We start from the raw sequence: 20557 nt of genomic DNA, 5'->3' as shown, positions 1-20557 counted from the left end.
TTCATAAAAATTGATGAAGTCAAGAAATTAAATTTTAGCTATTATTATAATTACTACTTATTTTAGTTTAAACATTTAGTGCAGCAATTAGAAGATTTAGCAACGTTTTTGCTGAAGGTATAATTAAGCCACATTGCCCCACTTTAAAGCAGAAGTTATATCATTTTGAATTCCATGCGTTAGGAATCTTTGCAGGATGGATGTGTCCCCTGGGATTTTGCATTAATAAGTTCAATATAAATGTAAAAAGATCTTGGTCAGATAAAATTATAAAGAGGACGTCTCTCCTCGACAAAACTTTATTTACAATAAAACAGGGCACACGATAGAAAGTAATTATACAATATATTTAGCATGAAAATATACAAGTGATTTTCAGGTTGTTCATAATATTGACTTGAATTAAATGCTCTTCACACCCAAACTCAAGACCCAAAAAATAGAGAGCGAGCTAGCGAGTAACCCAAAAGGAAAGCAGCGGCAACCAAAATTGAAATCACCATTACATCACAAACAATTGATGGGAAGAAAGGAATTGCAATCAAAACCACTTTTCACTGGTAGTCTACTATGTAAGTTGTTGTAAGATCGGCATCGGTTTGTTGCATCAGCATTTTCATAAATATGAATGAGAAATATAATTGATGTGAGGACCCCCAACAGTCCAAAAATTCTGGAATAGAAGCGAAAGAGAACTTTCTACGTGGATAATATTTCAGATACTCGATCCTGTGCATCAGGAGGAATTTCCCGTCCTGGAACCTGAACGTTAAGAAGGTTGCTATACCTGTAGTAATATTGTGTCAATAGAATTCCATAGAAGTGTATTAACAAGTAAAATTTGCATAAAACTTACTCAGCGCGGGTGAACAAGTGCATATGTTCTGTGATGAAGGCAACCAAGGCCTGTAACAGAAATAGGAATACTAATAAATAAGATGACATGAAAAAAAAAAATCGAACCAACGTGGAGTCATTAGTTATGTTGACTTGCCTCAAATGGCATGTTCAATAGTTCATAGTAGGTGCGGACTCGATCCAATCTTTGTTGCACTGCTTCACTATTTATGGATGGAATAGCTGCCAGTGCCTGTACCATCATCCAAAAATTTTATGGCTTTCAAATTTCGTTCGTGTTTTTTACATTTACCTAAGTTTTAATTCTATCTGAATGTACAGTCTCATATACTTGAAAATTTAGTTATATGCAACAGGCCATATATACATCACCGAGAAACTTTAGTTACCTGTTCTAATGCAATAGCGTTTCGACAAATTTGCTGAACGCCAAAAAGATTTATTGATTTCATATCCGCCAAAGCCTAATAAGTAAAGAAGAGAACTCTATCATAAGCAGTGAAAGAAAGGAAGTGATAAAACTGATTATACTGAAAATCAACTCCAAATCCAAACATTAAAGAATAAACTGTAAAAAGTATCATACCTTAAGAAATGCATTTGCGGCAACCCCACAAATTCCACCAAATAAGTAATTCCGCTTTACATTTGAAATAAAAGGAGCTATTTCCTCATCTCTTCGAGTTATCTGCGTATTCCATTAACAATTTCCATTTTAAGGAAGAAATCAATGGGATATGGAATTTACAAGCCTCAAAACTCAAATCACGGCAAGGCAAAACCTTTTGTGTATACAGAATAAACACTCAAGTTCCAATACCATATACCGACAAGGCTATAACTTTCATGTCCAAATTTTAGCGCAATGAACTTACCATAAATTTTACGAGCTTAATTATAAATTTACACCGCATTACTTCGTAGCATTTAAAAACTATTGTTCCAGGACCTTATCCTGGTTTTCTTGATTTTGAATCATCCAGGGGCAAATAATGTTTAATTGATTTGCCTCATAAATCTGACTTTGGTTGATTTCATGCTAATGAAAAAATTTAACTAATTTCATCAATTGTAATTATCCTTAACTTTGATCAATTTGAATAATTCATTAAGCATAAAACAGGATAATCATAAATCATCTCCCGTCTGCAGAAACTGAGAAATAAGAGAAACCATGTTGTCTTGCACCATTACTTTATTCTTGGAATGACCAGCTGTTCACTTCCATGTCACTCCCAGAATCCATCTAAGAATCTTCATAAGATAAAAACAACACACAATGATCGAAAGACACACCTGTGAAGTGAGCGAAATGATGAAGTCATCCGGCTCTTCAGCATCTTGGTCATCCAAGTATTCTGTATTTGCCATTTCCTGCTCAAAAAATTGATGCTCAGAAGTGTTGACATTATCGACTACATTATTATTCGTTTCACAACAGGGACAAATAAACTTGCAAATGACAAACCTGCATATGGAATATTGTCTCCAATTGCATCTCTATACGTAAAACCTTGAGGCAATCAATTGCCAGTTTCCTATAATCTTGAGCAAATGAAGCTAGACTCTTTGGAGGAGCACTGTCTGAACGACTGTGATGGTCTTTTCCTCCATGAATTAGTGCTCTCTGAGTTGTCTGTCCAAGCCTGCAAATTTAACAAAGAATTTAAACACCACAAATAATGCTCTAAATATTTGGAGGGATCTTTGAGCAAACGATGCTCAATTTCCCTCATTTGTGAAACTAGTAAAAAAACCCATCTCACACTTCTCATCAAGGAAATGAAATGGTATTATATTATATGATTCAAACATGATATAGGTGCAATACAGTACCAGCAACATGGATATACAAAGGAAATATTGAATGGAAATTTGAAAAGAAATATAGACTGTTCTATGGCATTCAAGATGCCTTGGTCTCACCCTCCCAGGTCTCCATACTCAGTTTCATATTACCCTTCCCTTCTTTTTCCTTTCATCATACTCCTAACTCAATCTTCTGCCCTGCCCTACCTGCCCAGACCAGGTTGTTACATCAAACTCTTTGTCCCCATTTCTCGCTAAGTTGTGGCTCAGCGTATGGGGTATTCTTTCAGAAAGTACTCTGAATGTGTTACATTGGTTACGACTATAAATATTAAGAGTATGAATATCAGCTTAAAATCTCACATTCAGTAACTCTTATCTTGGAAAAGAAGACAATTAAATAAAACCTATTTCAACAGTCATAATCTATTTTTCCCATCAGAAAGGAAAGTGTAGTATACGATATAAGAATAAGAGCTATCAGAGGAGGGCAATATGTCTATACAAAAAAAAAATAAAAGGAGAAAACCAGCAAACAAAAATTGAACACAATGCTGCCACCTTATTACTGTAAGGTATGTCAAACACCATAGAGGACAGACAAGTGAAGAAATGTCTCAAATTTAATGAGGTAAACATTTGATTCATAAAGATTGTAGTATCTTTAGCTGTAAAGACCAAACTAAAGAAAAAGTTGCTTTCCTTGATGCAACCCAATAATCAATTATACAAAGTCGAAGAGAAGACTCCCCACTAATAAAAACCATACCTCAGTCTCATAAATACAGAAGACATAATCATTCTGAAAATTAATGCATCTCAAAAATACTTTTGATGTAATTACATTCGGTTAAAAAATGAACTTTAAACCTAATCCAATTCCATACATTGTAAAATGAGGTTTACACCTACTAATATACTCCAAATTGATCTTATCTCTAACCGATGTGAAACTTCCAATACACCTCCCTCACATCAAGACATATACATTTTGAGCGTAAGACTAAACATTAATGGATGGTCTGATTGAAACAATAGACTCAACAAACAACAAATTTCACTAGGATAGGCTCAAACCTGGCTCTGGTGGGTCTTTCAAGAGAGGATTACCAGAGAGATACAACACCAATGAGACATGAGCCCAACCCAAAACCTTAAGGTAATGGGTTTATAGGTCTTCATCCTTATATGGTGTTTAACTTTCTCATTTTTACTCAACATGAGACTTTGACTTACACTTGATTTCCCAACAATATAGTGGGTCTTTCGAGAGAAGATTACCTAAGATATAACACCAATGAGACATAAGCCAAACCCAACCCAAAACCTTAAGACAATGGGTTTATGGGTCTTCATCCTTATATGGAACTCAACTTTATCATTTTTACTCAATGTGGAACTTAGACTCACACTTGAATTTGCCAACAATATACCCCTAATGGGTCTTTTGAGAGAGGATTACCATGGAGATACAACACCAATGAGACACAAGCTCAACCCACACATAAGGAATTGATACCACCCCCAACCCAAAACCTTAAGGCAATGAGTTTATGGATCTTCATCCTTATATGATGTTCAATTTTCTCATTTTTACTCAATGTTGGACTTAGACTCACTTGAATTTCCAACAATCTCCTCAAGTGTGAGTCTCTCCACATTGACACTTCCCCTTTAAGCTAACCACGACCCCACCAAGACTAACCTGACTTTAATACCATGTTAAGAAGTGAACTTTAAGTCTACCTCACTCATACAAAATCAACTTGTAAGGTGAGTTTGCACCTACTCATACTCTAAATGGACCTTATTTTTAGTCAATGTGAGACTTCTAACACATACAATTTTATTGAGTTGAAGTTGGAATTTAGAGATATAAAACATGAGATTGTAACTCGATACATAAGAATTTCCTATATTAGTCAAAGACATCTCTGACAAACCTCGGACACTGTTGAATCAAATCAGAGAAGCACACAGGTCAGAGGTTCACAGGTTATAGAGTCACTCCCAAGTACAAACCTAGCTAGATCCAAGGGAAAAAATCACACCCAGCGGAGGTTATCACAAGAAGTTTCACATTAGATAATAAGGAGCAAGGGTTCTTAGCTGCTGGGGGGATCCACACTTTCTTTCCCTCGACTGAAAATTGTTTGAGCATTATTGGCGATTTGCAGAATTTTACCAATCTTACAAGCAATCCCAGCAAAGCAAGTTCCTTGCTGAGAGTGGAAGTGTTCCACACCACCCACAACCTACAGATCATGGAATCTACAATCTAAATTGCAATACTGACAGCACTGCATATATACCTACTTTATACACAATAGTTCAATATGCAATTAAAACACTATCTAAATTGCAAAACATGTAGAAAATCCACCTTTCAATAGAGTCTGCAACATACTCCAATGAGTCACTAAGGGATGCCAACAAAATAAGTTTGTTGTCATCATGGATCAGGTTTTCCTGGAAAAAAATATAACAGACATTACTACAAAAGCATAATAAATAGGAAGAAAACTATATCAACAAGGAATCACAATAATTTTAGTATAGACAGAAAAAATCAAACCTGCTTAATAGGACGCAAATTTAACAGTAATTCACTTAGTTCTGATTCAGCCTCAACTGTTTCAGCATCAGATGAATTACTTTCCACATTAAACTGACCGAGCAGATTTGGTAAATAAGCACTTGATGAGTCGAGTCTCATCAGTTTGTCAATATCATGCCTCCCAATAAGCATATAACTCTGCTTCTCAAGAACAGCCTGTAATATAATTGATTAAAATGTTGGAAAAAAGTGAAGGCCACCATGCTAGAGTAAACAACTATTTATAGATATTTCAATTATCAACTTAGCCAAATGCTTAAGCTATTGGGTGGCCTAACAAGACAATTGTTTAGGGAAAGGATTGGGCCATAAATTTTATGGGGCTTTTTGAGACCCTGCATAAATTACAGAATGAACAAAGCAGAGCTATAAAGATTGGGTCAATCCTCTCCTCGTGAGCTAGCTTGAGGTTATGTTAGATTCATCCCAAATTTAGGACGTTAGCATACAAGCACAAATAATTCTTCTAGTTGAGCTTTGCACTTGTAATGGTACGGGTAACAGAAAAGGAAGGAGTAGAACCTACTGAAGTTGTCTAAAAGATGAAGAACAACAACCATATCTAAGGAGAGAGAAGAACCAAGATTGTGAGAGGGGGAATTTGTCCCAACACCAAAACACTCCAAGATAGAGAAGAAGGTCAGAAACAGAGGTAGAAGATGTTAATGAGATAGACAATGGTGTTGCAAAGTGATTTTGGCAACAAGAAGGCGGTGCAAGGATGACACGTGCCAAAAACTGGTAAGATCAATGTTGATGGCACACTGGGGATTGGTTGGTAGTGTGACCATTGGGGTTGGGTCCTTCCTTGCGGTGCACCTAACCTTGACTTCTTAGAATGGAATGACAGTGGAGGGAAGCGGTGACAACAATGGAGAATTGCAGTAATGTTGACGTTGATGACAGTGACACCGACAAATATTGCCAAAGAATATTGCCAAAGACAACGAAGGAGAAGACAAAGTGAGACTGTACCCGCTCTAAGACCAACTTGAATAAAGAGAAGAGGAGAAAAAAAAGTATTCAACCTACAATGATGTGCTTGTATTGGTTTGAGTTACAAAACAAAGGTAAGGCACTGCCTTAATCTAACCCTAAAGCTGGATACATACAAAAGAAATAATAATAAAGTAACATTTCATTTTAACAGATGTTTCAGAAAGGTGACTTTGCGTGGTACACGAGGGTTTGGCATATTTCTAATAGTGCTTCTGTTTGTGACTGTATTCTCTGTTTTTGTTTATATTCCTTAAGCAGATCAAATATCCCTCATATTTGGGCAATTCCATTCAAGTTTTTTTATCCAAAAAGGCAAAAAATAAATACCTCCATGTATGCAGTCCTACATCTTTCATAAGTCCTCTCCAGAAAAGTTTGCACATACTTCACTAGATCATTAGCAAACTTGGGCATTGCTTGTGCCCAGCCAAGCACCTACAATAAATTAGATGAAAAAGTCAGGCAACACATCCATTTTCTATAACCATCAGTTGAAAAACAAATCATCATGCATAATGAAATAATGTGCTAATTCAGAAACTACAAGACTAGGTATCATATCATCTTCTCAGCTAATATAGAAGAATAAAACATCACATTTTTGTAAGATTACTATCCAAGTTAAAATTTACCTCCTTTGTCAAGTGATCTATAGTCAATAGTCCTTGTAACACAGGGCGACCCTTTTCAATTGAAGGAATGTAAGCAGTAGCCACATGTGCCCTTGGACGAAACGCAGCTGGACCTATGTTTAAATGTAGAGATCAAATCTTAATACAAACTTATGGTGGAGAAATCTGAGGGCATATACTAATCTCTCTGCCAAACGCCCATTCCATATTTTTTATCATAAAATAAGAATTATTTTCTAATGCATGATTTATTTTAATTTCTAATAACATGTCTATAAACCGAATAAAGTGTGACAGCATATCAGGCAAAGCAAACTACAAATTGACACTACAATTTAGATGTTTCAAAAAAATAACTAAGATGCACAGTAGACAAAATGAGGAGCCAAGCATAGTGCTCAGAATAACGGATACAAAATCAACAGTCAGAATAGTATAAAGACTTGCTTGATATGGCTTGCTGTACGCCTTTTCGGTAGTCCACAAACATAGTTGGTAAAAAGTGGTCCTTCAGAAAGTTCTCCACAAAAGCTAGCAAACCATCATTTCTGTAATTCACAAAGTGGACAGCACCACCAATTAACATTAATAAGTTATATAGCAACAAAATTTGAGCTTGAAAAGAAGCATTATTGTCATTCAAAATCAAATAGAGAATATGCAGTAAAGATACATTAAGCATGGTACGCTAAAACAAGATGCAAAATTTAACAGCAAACTAATTAAGAAGCAATCGGAGGAGTAGCTTTCAATTTCATTCTATTTCCTTACTTTGACTAGGGTTAGAAGTTATTGCATGATTAGGGTTAAAATTCTATTATTGGATTAGTTAGGTAGGGCTTGTATTAGTAGAGTTACATTAGTATTTAGCCTGAGTCTTACAACAAATAAAAAGGTCTCAGAGCTTTAGGTTTTACACACGCCAAATGAATCCACTCTCACATTATTCAGAGCATGCTACATAAACTATTATTTTTAACTGTATTAGAGCTTCTATAACCAAGTCTGCAGAGTTCCATACTTGCTGCCTAACTTTCAAACTGTAGGAGCTTCTGGAAATCAATTATAATGGACATTCTGTATGCCTGTACCTCTAAAAATTGCTATCAGAATCATATAGGGTAAGGGAAGAAAGAGAAAAAAAGATGGCCAACAATGTCTTCAATACATACTTGATCAATACATTTATGTTTATAACAATTCAAGAATAGGAAAGAAAATGATTTAAAGTAATGAATCCAACTCCTCTTTGAGCAGCAGCTTACTTTGATGGACAATATTATGTTTACAGGCATAACAAATGGTGCATATATGGAAACATCAACTGTTTATATATTGATAACTGCCAGAAGAAAAAATGCTTATAGGACACGACAACTGTCCAAGAGCTAAAAAGCTCAGTCTACTGTTGTTGAAGAGCAAAAGATGCTTGGAGGATGTGGCTGCTACTGAAGAGAAAAACTGCTAGGAGGGCACGACAGTCGGAGATGTTTAGAAGGTGTAACAACTTCTAAAGACAATAAATGCTTTGAGGGTGTGGTGGCTATTGGAGAGAAAAAATGCTCAGAGGGTCGGCAGATGTTTGAGTGCAAAAATGTTCAGAGGGCATGGTTGCCAAAAAGGAAAAATGTTCAGAAACTGAGTGTGTAGTGGCTGTTGGAGAGAAAAAATGCTCCAAGAGTGCAGCAGTTGTTGGAGAGTAGAAGTGCTCTGACAGTGCAATGGCTCTTGGGGAGGAAAAATACTCAGATGGCGCATTGATTGTTGTGGAGAAAAGTTCTCGGAGGAGATGACAGCTACTAAAGAGGAAAATATGCTCGAAGAACGCAGTGGCTGCTTGGCGAGCAAAAAAATGTTGAAGTGGGTATTCTTTACCCGAGAGAAAATGTTAAGAGTAACAAAGTTAGAGCCAGTGCGTCTAGTCATGGCCTAAATTTAATTCGTGGCAACATAGGTCAATGAGATAATGCTCTATACCATAGACAGGACATTTTGTAATTGTGTGTTGTGTACATACAAGAGTATTCTTATTTATTTATTATGAAGAAATACAGTAAAAAGGAATAAAATCAACAATTAATAATGAGAAATATTTCCTAAGAATTTCCCTATTTGATGAAATCAAATAAAATCATATCTTTCACAGACTACAACATTTTTTAGCTCACCCAAGTTGGGAATACTTTGTTGGCAGCATTGAAGCAATTTTATCAGTGAACTGCACAGCAAAGTCAATAACCCAGTCAGGAACAAACATTCTAAGGAATGTGATCAAAACTTTACACGACTATAGAAAATCAAATATGTAACACCTGAAGCACAGGTCGGTATATGGATGCGGCTAGATAAATGCCTTCCTCAGGCAAAACTGCTGCTGAACCATAACCTTCTTGGACATTGGGACCCTTCCTATTCCACCCTTGGCGTACAAGATCAACTCCTGAATATTATTGCAACCACGCCACAAATGTTGAAAAAAAGAAGAGATTAGCAGCTTAAAAAACAAGTAAATGATAAAGAAAAACATCAGTATATATCATATGACATAAACTTGTTTTAGAGACAATGACTTGTCACTAGATTATAAACTGCAAGTTGGAAGAGTGAAAAACAAAGTGTGAACTTGGAAGAGTGAAAAACAAAGTGTGGTAGCTAGATCTAGTGTCGAGCAGAATTTCAAGCAATGGGTCAAGGAATATGTGAAATGTTATGGCTGAAGATTATATTGGAAGACTTAAAAATAAAGTACCTATGAGGTTATATCGTGACAATAAATCTCCAATCAGCATAGCTCACAACCCTATATAACATTATAGAACTAAATACATTGAAGTGGACAAACATTTTATCAGAGAAAAGCTTGACAGTGGCTTGATTTGCATCCCATGTGTCTATTCAAGGACAGCCTACTGACATACTCACCAAGGGGTTAAACAACAGTAACTTTGAGAGAATTATATGGGAATAGAGAAAACTCATTCACTAGCCTGAGGTGGAGTGTTGAGATATTTGATGAAGTTTTAGATTGAGTCTTATTATTTTTAGTTCTATATATTGGTTATATCTTGATTTTATTACTAGCATATTGTTAGATATTCTCCATTCAGTTTACTATACTTTTGTTATTACAGTTGTTAGATGTAATGAGCTTAGGCCCATCTCTTTGTATTTTCCTATTTATAAATGCATAACCCTATGTGCTCCATACATATAAGAGGATTCATCCTATTCCCTTTTCTCTTTTATTTCAACATGGTATCAAAGTTAAGGTCAATCCTCGCCTGCCTGGTGAACCCACTGTTCACTGGTGCTAAATTTAGGGATTTGTTTCCTATAATAGGCAGTGCTCATTTCCAAATTTATCCAATTAATGTATGTACACATACCATATGTATGTAATGAGACTAAATAAAATTATTTTCTTCTAAACTTGAGATTTATCATACCCTGGTTAGGAATGGATATTGTAGCATCAGTAAAGCGAAATGCAAAGGTAAGACCATCTTCTGATCCATCCCTGTAACAATAAGAAATGATAATTAATAAGTACATCATACAAATTTGATCAAGGTGAAGTTTGTTTTGTACATGGAATCTTTCATTTAAATTCAAACAAAAACACTTTATTGTCCCAAGAATAGGATTCCCAGGAAATTTTATAAATGCATGTGCTTATATATCTCATAGGAATAATATGTTAATTTCTGATGAAGTTTTATTCTCGTGGGGAACTTTAGTAACTTGAAAATCAATTTCTAGGAGAAGTTTTATAGAATGTTTGGTTACTGTTCTGAGGTAAATTTTTTCTCTTCACAGAATTGCTTAAAATATGTGTGTGTGTGTGCGCGGACGTTAAAGGGAAAGGCACAAAATGAACTATTATGAGACAAGAAATAACTTATTTGAGTTGCAAACCATGTGCTCCTTAATTAGAAGAGTAATAGAGGATCCCAAAAATAGTTTTCTGCACTGAAAGTTTGCTTGTAGTTTTATTTATTATCCTTTTAGTTCTTATGCCGTATTGGTAGATTTTTCTCAACTTTTTTATTCTAAGGTTCTGGGAACTTATGTAGCAAAAGGACCTGTATAAAATAAAAAACAGAAGCCAGGTGGTAAAGGTTCCCTAATGATGAGTTCGGGGGAGGAAGGTAAATGTTTGCTGCCCTATTCCCACAAGCAAAGAGGTTGTTTCCAGGATTTAAAACCCGTGACCCCCAAGTCACAAGGCTGCAAACATACCACTGCACTAGGGCTCATCCACTCAAATGACCCTAAAAAATAATTCAAAATAAATAACAAATTTGAATTGAACAAAGATTTCTGTTAAATGTTATATTAAAGGACAATATAAATTCAATTCACTTGCCTTTTATCTTTGGAAGGAACTTTGCTTGCAAGCCTAGCTGTTTGAACAGCAGCATCAGCAGATGCAGCTTCAGGAGTGGCCCGTAGAATTTCACATATAAGTTGTTGGCATTCACTCTATAAAAACATGAGTGAAGGAATATAAGAGGAAAGTATAAATAAAAAATAAGATAATGTAGGTCCTGTCAGTCTCATTACTTAGGCCCCCTTTGCCATGAACTTAAACAGAAACCTTTCGTGTCTCTGTCACAAAATGATGAGATGGAACAAACCAACAAAGGATACGAATTATCCACATCACATATCTTATTGTTTTCATATAAATTACGTCACCCTTTGCCATTAACCGATGAAGCAGAAACTTGATGCGATTTGGTCAAATGATCAAGAATAACATGATAGCACAACACAATCTATAGGAGCCACATTGCAGCCATAAAAAAACTTCATGCTTTAATACTAATCTAATAGCATGAGGGGTTAAAAGGGAACACTGTATGATTATATGTGTGTGTACACCGAAAACCACCTGGATGCATAATGTTTTCTTAGTGTCTTAACAGTTGACACTCCCCAACTAACATATAAGTCCACCTATGAATTTGTTAGACATAAAACCATTCATATTAAGCCTTTACCTAAAAAGCTAAGGGCCCGTTTATTTTGAGAAAATGGATTATATTTTATTTTATTTCCATTATTAATGACAAAAATGTCACTTTTGTTTTTACTTTGTTTCCTATTTCAAAGATAGTGGACAGGAAATGGTGAAAACAGCAATTACTATACAAGGGGATATTTTCATAATTATTAGGGAAAATAGAAAACATTTTCCCAATCCAAATAGGCCCTAAGCATTTAAGTATTAACAAAATTGGTTACTGAAGTGGATGCAAAGTGACCAAGCCTCAGCAACAAGTAGTCAACAACTCAATCCTTGCAGCTCTAATTAGATTCAAGGTAAGCTCCTGAGTGTGCCTTGTGCATTGTCCATACTTCAAGCTCAAAGGCTCTTGCAAAAAGGGGGTATTTTAAAAAGAAAATCATTCATCTGCTATCACTTATCAGCATAATCTTTTAAAGAAAATCGGTCACTGACAATGTCTGATTTATTTTGAGAGAATTTATAAATGAACTTAAATTTCAATTGACCATCCAATAATCATTATCCTACATATTATACGTTGAGCAGGGTCTGTAACTTAGACCAAGGCAACAACCATGTCTAGTCATACTAAATTGTATTTTAAATTTTAAATTCTATTATCAAATATCTTGCAACTATATTGTCCTCACATAGACTACCTGCAACACCGTCAGGGAAAAACCAATGCTGTAACCTCCAGTGGCTTGAGATGCTTCAGAATCAGGGTTCCAACTTATATCCACTGGCACTGATTTTGGCGTGTTTATGTCAGCATGCTGACTGGCTTTTGCTTCTAAAAGCTCCCCAACAATGACATGATTCTCTAAAGAGTGAAACATGAGATTGAAAAATTAAAATTTTAATAATGTATAATCAACATAGAAAGGAAAATAGTATGTAAAATTATCGAGTCTCACCAAATAATCGGACAACAGAATCCAAAATTGAATCAAGAAGCTCCTTAGCAGTAACCTGTGCTTTCCCACCAGGAGCCATAAGAGGCGAGACGGGGCTCACAGCCAACAGAGTCCCACTGCTAGATATTCCATTCTTAGGCTTCTGTTTTGGCAGCTGAAAACTTTCCAGTTGACCTTTTATGAAGTGCAGATTACCTGTTCCAGTGTGGGAACCATGACCAATGCTAGACCTTGATGAATTCAGGAACTCTGCATGAGCTTTAATCTTTGATGTAATTATCTCGTGAATTGTTGGCCGCAATCTTTGGCTGGTATAGAATAAAACAAGCACATATACACCAACTAAGCAAATATAGCACAAAGGGTAATAATAAAATAAGGTGAGACGTACACAGTTGCACACACTCAAAGACATAATAATAATAATTAGATCACCAGTATGTAGTTCTTTTTTGCCAAAAGGGTGATTTGCATTTGAATTTCAGGTTTGTACCAAAACAAACCACTAGAACTAGCTTAGAATACATACACAAAGGAAAGAAACCCCACAAGTACCAATCAGGATTGAACCTAACATCCTTCTGTACATCTGCAGACTATTGCACAATATCAAACATGTATCTTCATTTAGTGACAGCATTCTTAGACTTGCAAACACTAGAACTGGACATTACCATTTACGTTGAGCATAATGTAAAACAGTTATTCACCAAAAGCAAAGGATAACTTTAGAAACTTAGAATTTTAGATTCACTGCTATTTAAGAAAATATAAACGACTGACAGCTGAAAAATTCACACAACTTTCTTTGAATTCGGAGGGTACCAGCATCTATAAAGTATGATATTAGAATAATAGGGATAAAAAGAAAATTGATATTACAATAAAGCTTTAAAAAAAATAGCAATGGATTACTGGTTTTTAAATAGGATTACTGGGAAATAAAATTGCAGAAACGGTTTTTGATGATTGAACACATAAGATTAGAGATGGCAGAAAAATCCGCACCCGCGGATATCTGCGGATAAAATCCGCGACGGATAGTTGATACCCACGGATATTTACTACCTGCAACCCGCGGGTAGCGGATATTTTAATACCCGCTTATAAACGGATCGGGTGCGGGTATTATACTATCCGTACCCGCGGATACCCGCTACCCGCAAAAAATAAAAATAAAAATTTAATTTATATTTTATTAAGTTAAATTTAATTAAAATTAACATTAATTTATATTTTACAAGATTAAATTTAATTAAAATTGAATTTAAATTTATATTTAATTTAATTTATATTATATTTTATATAATTTTGTTAATTCTATTTAAATTTTATTTTAATAATTTATTAAAATATTTTTTTTTAATATTTGCGGGTATCCGCGGATATCCACGGGTATCCGCGGGTTTTAAAATACCCGCGGATATTTTTTAAGCGGGTATCCGTGTGGGTAGCGGGTCGGGTAGTGGGTGGATTTTTTTTTTTGGCGGGTCGGGTTGCGGATAGGCACTATCCGTGCCCGACCCGACCCGTTGCCATCCCTACATAAGATATAAATTCAGATGGAGAGAAGAGATCATGTTATCAATACAAGTGTGCAAGTTAGTTTGAAAAGGAACTTAATTTAAAAAAGCATTTGAAATCTTTAAAATTGTAATAATGAAATTCAGTTACAAAAAATAAACACGAAAGTAGGAAATGCCTTTGGATAAGAGTGTTCTGAAATGAGAATAATAAATTGCCAAGATAACAAACCATATAATAGCTCCAGCAGCTGCAACTTTGCCAAGCATGCAAAGGCACTCGACCATGGTCTGAAGATACTTCACATGCAGCGGAGCATCACTCTTTCTAATTGTTTCCTATGCACAAGAAGCTCAAAACATCAGTTCATGAGAGTAGAAGTCACCAGACTTCAAGAATCATTTGTGAATTCAATACAATTACGTCACTCATACAAGAAATTCATCAGGTGTCGAATTTGAGAGCCATGTTGGCATTTGACGAAGAGCATTATTGGAATCCTTTGGTACATCACTTCCATTAATTCTCATTCCTGTCATATTCCCATCTAAGGTACCTTCCTCATTTGAATATGTCTCATCATGACCATCGAAGGAACTGAAATACATTTGATGTATTCAGTAACGTAAATCCCAAAATACATAGAAACATACACAATTGCCAGAATATCTTCCTAAACTAATATTATATGCTATAATTAATATTAGTGAAGACAACTCAATTCAAAGTACTACAATAAGAAAACAGAAAATTACATCAACCTCAGATTACGAGAGGAAAAGAAGTGATAATGTACCAAATCACACTATCATAGATAGCATGGAATAGTATAACCAGAATACCAAAATAATATGAAAAATAACATTACCAATAACTCTCATCATGTACTGCACACAAAATACAACAAAGTGACAGGAACGTCATAAAATTCGTCTTTGTACCATGAAAGAAATATTTGCCATCAACAGCGAAAGGTACAATAATAAAAAAACATAATGCACCAATAGAAAATCAGTAACATGATTTATGTAGTACAGAATAAGTAGAAAAATAGCACAAATACTGATAAATTCAATTACCCTCCTGCCACTGATCCTGTCCTATAAGATCCATCAGTCTGGAGACTATTCCGACTGTCACCTTTGAATGATCTTGTTCTTCGAGACAGTGATTGTGAATTATGTGCAGCAAGGGCAGTAGCAGTGGTGGTTGGTACTTCGTCATCATTCTCTAACAAAGTTGAGCCAGCAACACTGAACAAATAGCATTTCAAATACATTTAACTTAACAAAATAAATAAATCACACATCTTAAAACTTAAAAATATATATTTCAAACTATTCGGTCAGTGAAAATTTTTGTTGTACTTGATCATTCTTGACATCCAAATGTTTCAACACAAACACGCAAACAACATATAGGAGAAAGTAGCTAAAGAGAAAATAGAGCTCTGGAGTCTACATGAGAATAGCATGTCAAGAACTATGCAACAGATATGATGCTTAAAGCTAGTCATTAGATGGGTAAAGCAAATACCTATATTCACCCTTATTGTACAAATGGGCATTCAAATCCTCCAAAATTTTATAAAAGAGAACTCCACGTAACTTCGTTAACTCAGAACGGACATCTTGAAGTGCTCCAACCTAAGCCACCCATAAATCATAATTATGACACACAAAAAGCATATGGAAATGTTTACAAAGACAGTTAAATAAGTTGGAAAATATGAATAATGTGAAAAAACGAAAAAAAAAAAAGATGAGTTGTAGAATAGTTACATTTGGTGGAAAGTTCAATACAAACTAAACAAATGGAATTGTTAAAAGGCTTTAACCTTGCCCTTTGGCAGGATAGACCTGAATAGAATACTTCCTTGCATGGACAGAATTAAATACACTAGAAAAAATTAATATAAAAGAAAGAATATTTTTATTCAATGGATTCAAAACAGTACATCCACATCTATATATAGAGAACTCAAACTCTGAAGTAATAATTACAAGAGATCTCTAGAATCTTCAAACAACTTTTAACAACTACTAGTTTAATAACCCACCAACAACTTTCAGTACTGCATTTAATATCCAATTAACAACACTCTCCCTCAAGTTGGTGAATGGATTTCAATCATTCCCAGCTTGCATGTGAGATCATGAAATTGCTCAATAGGCAGACCATTTGTAAACAAATCTGCTAACTGAAATCCACATGGAACGTAGAAAGTAGTGACAAGGCCACTATCTAATTTTTCTTTAATAAAGTGTCGATCTATCTCTATGTTTGGTCCTATCATGCTAAATTGGATTGTAAGCAATGCTAATAGTTGACTTATTATCACAATAAAGGATCATGGGTTCTTCACATGCCACCTTGAGATCATTTAGAATAATTCTCATCCATACACACACCCTTTGTGTCATAGCTCAGAATTCAGTCTCTGCACTAGACCTTGCAATGACATTTTACTTCTCCAAGTCACAAAATTTCCACCCAAGAACATGCAATATCCTGAGGTGGATTTGTTATCGATGACAAACCTTACATAATCTGCATTAGTATACACTTCCATTTTTAATTTTTCATTTCTCTTGAACAATAATTCCCTTCCTGGACTTGTCTTCAAATATTGAAGGATTTTGTTTACTGCTTGTAAATGTCTCTCCTTTGGATCATGTATGAACTGACTAACGACACTCATAACATAGGCTATATCTAGTCTGGTGTGAGCTAAGTAAGTGAGCTTCCCAACAAGTCTTTGATATTGGCCTTTATTCAGAGAAGAACCGCCTTCATCACTCCCAGTTTTATAGTTTTGATCTATAGGAACTCCAATGGTCTTGCAATCGATCATACTCATTTCCTTGAGAAGATCAATAACATACTTTCTTTGGGAGATAAAGATGTCTTTCTTCATGTAAGCTAGTTCTATCCCAAGGAAGTACTTCAACTTTGCTAGATCCTTCATTTCAAATTGAGCACCAAATTTTTCTTTCAAGATTTGTTTTGCATGTTCATCATCTCCTACAACAATCATATCATCAACATAGACTAATAGTAGTGCAAGTTTACCTTTTGGGGAATGCTTGAAGAATGAGGTATGTTCACCTTGACTATGTTGATCATAACATGAGTGAGCCAACCAAACCAAGCACAGGGTGACTGCTTTAGTCCATACAAGGCTTTTTTACGTACAAAATTTATTCCCTTCTTCAGTAGGCCTAAAACCTGGGGGAATTTCCATATAGACTTCTTGTAGTTGTTCATATAAGAAAACATTTTTTAACATCAAATTCTTGCAATTCCCAACCAAAATAAGTTGCCAATGAAAGAATGATTCTAACTGTATTCATCTTTGCCACTAGAACAAATGTCTCCTCATATTCAACACCATAAGTTTGAGTAAATCCTTTAGCAACTAACCTTGCTTTGTAATGTTCTAATGTCCAATCAAATTTATACTTTACATTAGAAACCCATTTGCATCCCACTACCTTTTTATCTAGTGGCTTGTTAACAATTTTAACATATGGTTTGTGGCCCTAGAGTCGAGAACCCAAGAGTCCTTACATAAAGATTTAGAAACATGAAAAGATGAATTGAAGTTCTTACCAGTCATAGCTAGAGAGCAAGTACCAAAAAGTGACTTATCGGTCGACTCCATCCGAGATTTCAAATGTTCAATTTCAGCATGTAGTGCATGTATCTCTGAGGTTAGAAGCTCAACATTTCTTAGTGGAGTTGTCATGCTCCAGATGTGGCAGCGACGACAATTCTAATGATGGTGAAAGCTCCAACAAAAAAACTTAACGACAACTCTGACAACAACTCCAACGGGGTCAGAGGAGAACTCCGACAATGGTTTCGACGAAGGTCCGACGAGACTCCGAAGAAGGTCCAACAAGACTCAAGCGAAGGTCTCGCGAGACTCTGACGAAGGTCTGATGAAGGTCCAATGAAAGTCCAACAACGACTCTAGTGAAGGTTTGATGAAGGTTCGATGCAAGAACAGAAAGAACCACAAGTTGGGTACACTTCAGGCAATCCCAATATTTAAAGGAAATGGGTGCATTTCAGCAACTCTAAAAGGAACTGCAACCAAGACAATAAAGAAGAAATGTGGAAGCAAGGCTCCCAAGACCAGGAGCTTTGATACCAACTAGAAAGAATTGATATAAAAGAAAGAAGATTTTTATTCAATTGATTCAAAATAGTACATCCACTTCTATATATAGAGCACTCAAACTCTAAAGTAATAATTACAAGATATCTCTAGAATCTTCAAACAACTTCTACTCAAGGTTGTTAAACTTGAAAATTTATGTAAACTCGTGTGAGTCTGGTAAACTCGAATCGTAAACTCATGGGAATCTGATAAACTCGAATCGTAAAATTGACTCGTAAACTAGTAAAAGTTTACTTTAGATAAAAAAAAGTATTAAAATATTTATAAATTATATAATATATTGTTATATGAGAATTATTTTATTTTTTAGTGAAATATCATTAATATTTTTATTAGTTGATCTTATTGTATTTTTAAATATTTTTTATAATAAATTTTATTAAGTTTACATATCATATTCAAAATTTAATATAATACAAACTGAGCCCAAAGATTTTGAGGCCCAACAGCTAGAAGAAACCCTTCCTTACAAATTTCATCTTCCATTACTCCCTCAATTACCAGCGCAGCAACCTTACGAGCAACAACCTTACGCGCAGAAGGAAGGCAGCATAGGAAGGCCACAGACCACAAACATGAGCACCCATGAACGCAAGCACCCACAACCGCAAGCTCCCACATGCGACCTAACCGAGTGATAGCAAACAACTATGATGACAAGCACCACGACAAGAGAGGGTCCAACAAATGCACGATGGAGAGTGCTTCAAAAGAAGGAATGAAAAAGGAGTTGAATTAGAAAACACTCAAACCCTAATCCCAAAGAGTTTTCTCCACAAATGCGCTCCAAATGACCATTTTCGTTTAAATGTTTTTTTTCCTCATCAAACTCGCCAAATTTTTCCAAACTTGCGAGTTTGCCCGAGTGAATTGAGTCTACATCCAATTCTACCAAGTTCACTTGAAAAACGAGTTTGGTTCCGAGTTGACGCAGAAGCCATGATTAAGAACGTAAACTTGTTCGAATTAACAAGTTAACTCTGGAGTTTAATAACCATGCTTCTACTAATTTAAAATCCTACCAACAACTTTCAGCACTGTATTTAATATCCAACAAACAACAAACACTATAATTAATAGATCAGGCCAGACTAGTTTTCTATAGGAACCATAAACCCCTAATTTTAGGAATTAACTATATATGCTGTAGTTTAGTAATTTCTTCACTAGACCATTTGAATTCTATTTAGGAGTAACTGCACTTCTAATCAAATTACCCAAAAACATTTTTCTGATTCCCTTTCATATGTTAGTATTTGTAATTATCATTATTATTGCTCGTGTTTTTCTCACAGTAATGTTTGTTTTAAGGGAAAATTAATTTCTTATATGCAGAGAGTTGTGATGCCTTTGTTATAGATTTGTATTTATTAAGGCCTGCTCAGTTTAAGAAATTTGTTTCCATCTCCTATTTCATCATTTCTTGTACCTATATTTGAAATCAGAAAAAAAATAGGTGACACGTTTGTAACAACAATAAATTAAAAAAATATCCCAAAACAAATAGGCCTTAAGTCTCTCTGGATCATTATTTATTGTTGGCTTTAAGTACATACCCTTTGCTCTAAATCGTAAAAATCTTCTTTTAACAAAAACACAAATACAAGATTCATAAAAATAGAACTGTAGCAGTCCTCTAGATAATGGTAGTAAGTTAAGATCTTACATTTTGGAGACCTCGCTCAAGCATCAACACTGATTGCACATGCAATTGAACAGCAGCATAAAATTGCTTCTCTGAAATGAGTTTCTCAATGCGAGCTGGAACCTGCATCTTAGAGCTTCAGAATCAAAACCCTCTATGAAACCAATAATTTCAAACCGAGCAATTGAAAAGAAAGCATGCGTGAAATTATTATCAAATGAAAACACTAAAATCTACAAATGAAAATGACAAATAATTTACTGTCATTGGATACTTTTTAAACAGATACTATTGACTCTTCATGGCCTGAACATTCAGATCATGAACGTAGTTGATACAGTATCAGAACACAGTTGAAC

The 20557-nt window shown here is 35.1% G+C and overlaps 1 protein-coding gene across 3 annotated transcripts in view; it reads right to left on the bottom strand.

Annotated features, from left to right (window-relative positions):
* Nucleotides 1-328: 328 nt before the first annotated feature.
* LOC108326049 (exocyst complex component SEC8) overlaps nt 329-20557 on the bottom strand; it is a 28077-nt gene continuing 7848 nt past the window's right edge. For 2 of the 3 annotated variants that reach the window (XM_052874967.1, XM_052874968.1), the window contains exons 5-28: nt 20220-20321; nt 17440-17595; nt 15904-16013; nt 15447-15620; nt 14802-14964; nt 14599-14705; nt 12844-13151; nt 12586-12749; nt 11282-11397; nt 10362-10432; nt 9228-9355; nt 9084-9133; nt 7363-7463; nt 6916-7028; nt 6611-6718; nt 5243-5440; nt 5051-5136; nt 2327-2504; nt 2155-2232; nt 1445-1546; nt 1248-1322; nt 995-1090; nt 857-906; nt 329-787 (exon numbers count right to left, since the gene is read on the bottom strand). In XM_052874967.1, coding sequence (XP_052730927.1) covers nt 700-787; nt 857-906; nt 995-1090; nt 1248-1322; nt 1445-1546; nt 2155-2232; nt 2327-2504; nt 5051-5136; nt 5243-5440; nt 6611-6718; nt 6916-7028; nt 7363-7463; nt 9084-9133; nt 9228-9355; nt 10362-10432; nt 11282-11397; nt 12586-12749; nt 12844-13151; nt 14599-14705; nt 14802-14964; nt 15447-15620; nt 15904-16013; nt 17440-17595; nt 20220-20321 — 2922 coding nt within the window. In that variant the 3' untranslated portion in view covers nt 329-699. The remainder of the gene's footprint in view (nt 788-856; nt 907-994; nt 1091-1247; nt 1323-1444; nt 1547-2154; nt 2233-2326; nt 2505-5050; nt 5137-5242; nt 5441-6610; nt 6719-6915; nt 7029-7362; nt 7464-9083; nt 9134-9227; nt 9356-10361; nt 10433-11281; nt 11398-12585; nt 12750-12843; nt 13152-14598; nt 14706-14801; nt 14965-15446; nt 15621-15903; nt 16014-17439; nt 17596-20219; nt 20322-20557) is intronic. The other variant, XM_017559289.2, reaches the window with a different exon arrangement.

Source organism: Vigna angularis, chromosome 3, assembly GCF_016808095.1.
Source record: "Vigna angularis cultivar LongXiaoDou No.4 chromosome 3, ASM1680809v1, whole genome shotgun sequence".
In the NCBI taxonomy this organism is placed as follows: domain Eukaryota; kingdom Viridiplantae; phylum Streptophyta; class Magnoliopsida; order Fabales; family Fabaceae; genus Vigna; species Vigna angularis.
Note: the sequence above shows the minus strand (reverse complement) of the source record. Positions and strands in the feature narration are given on the sequence as shown.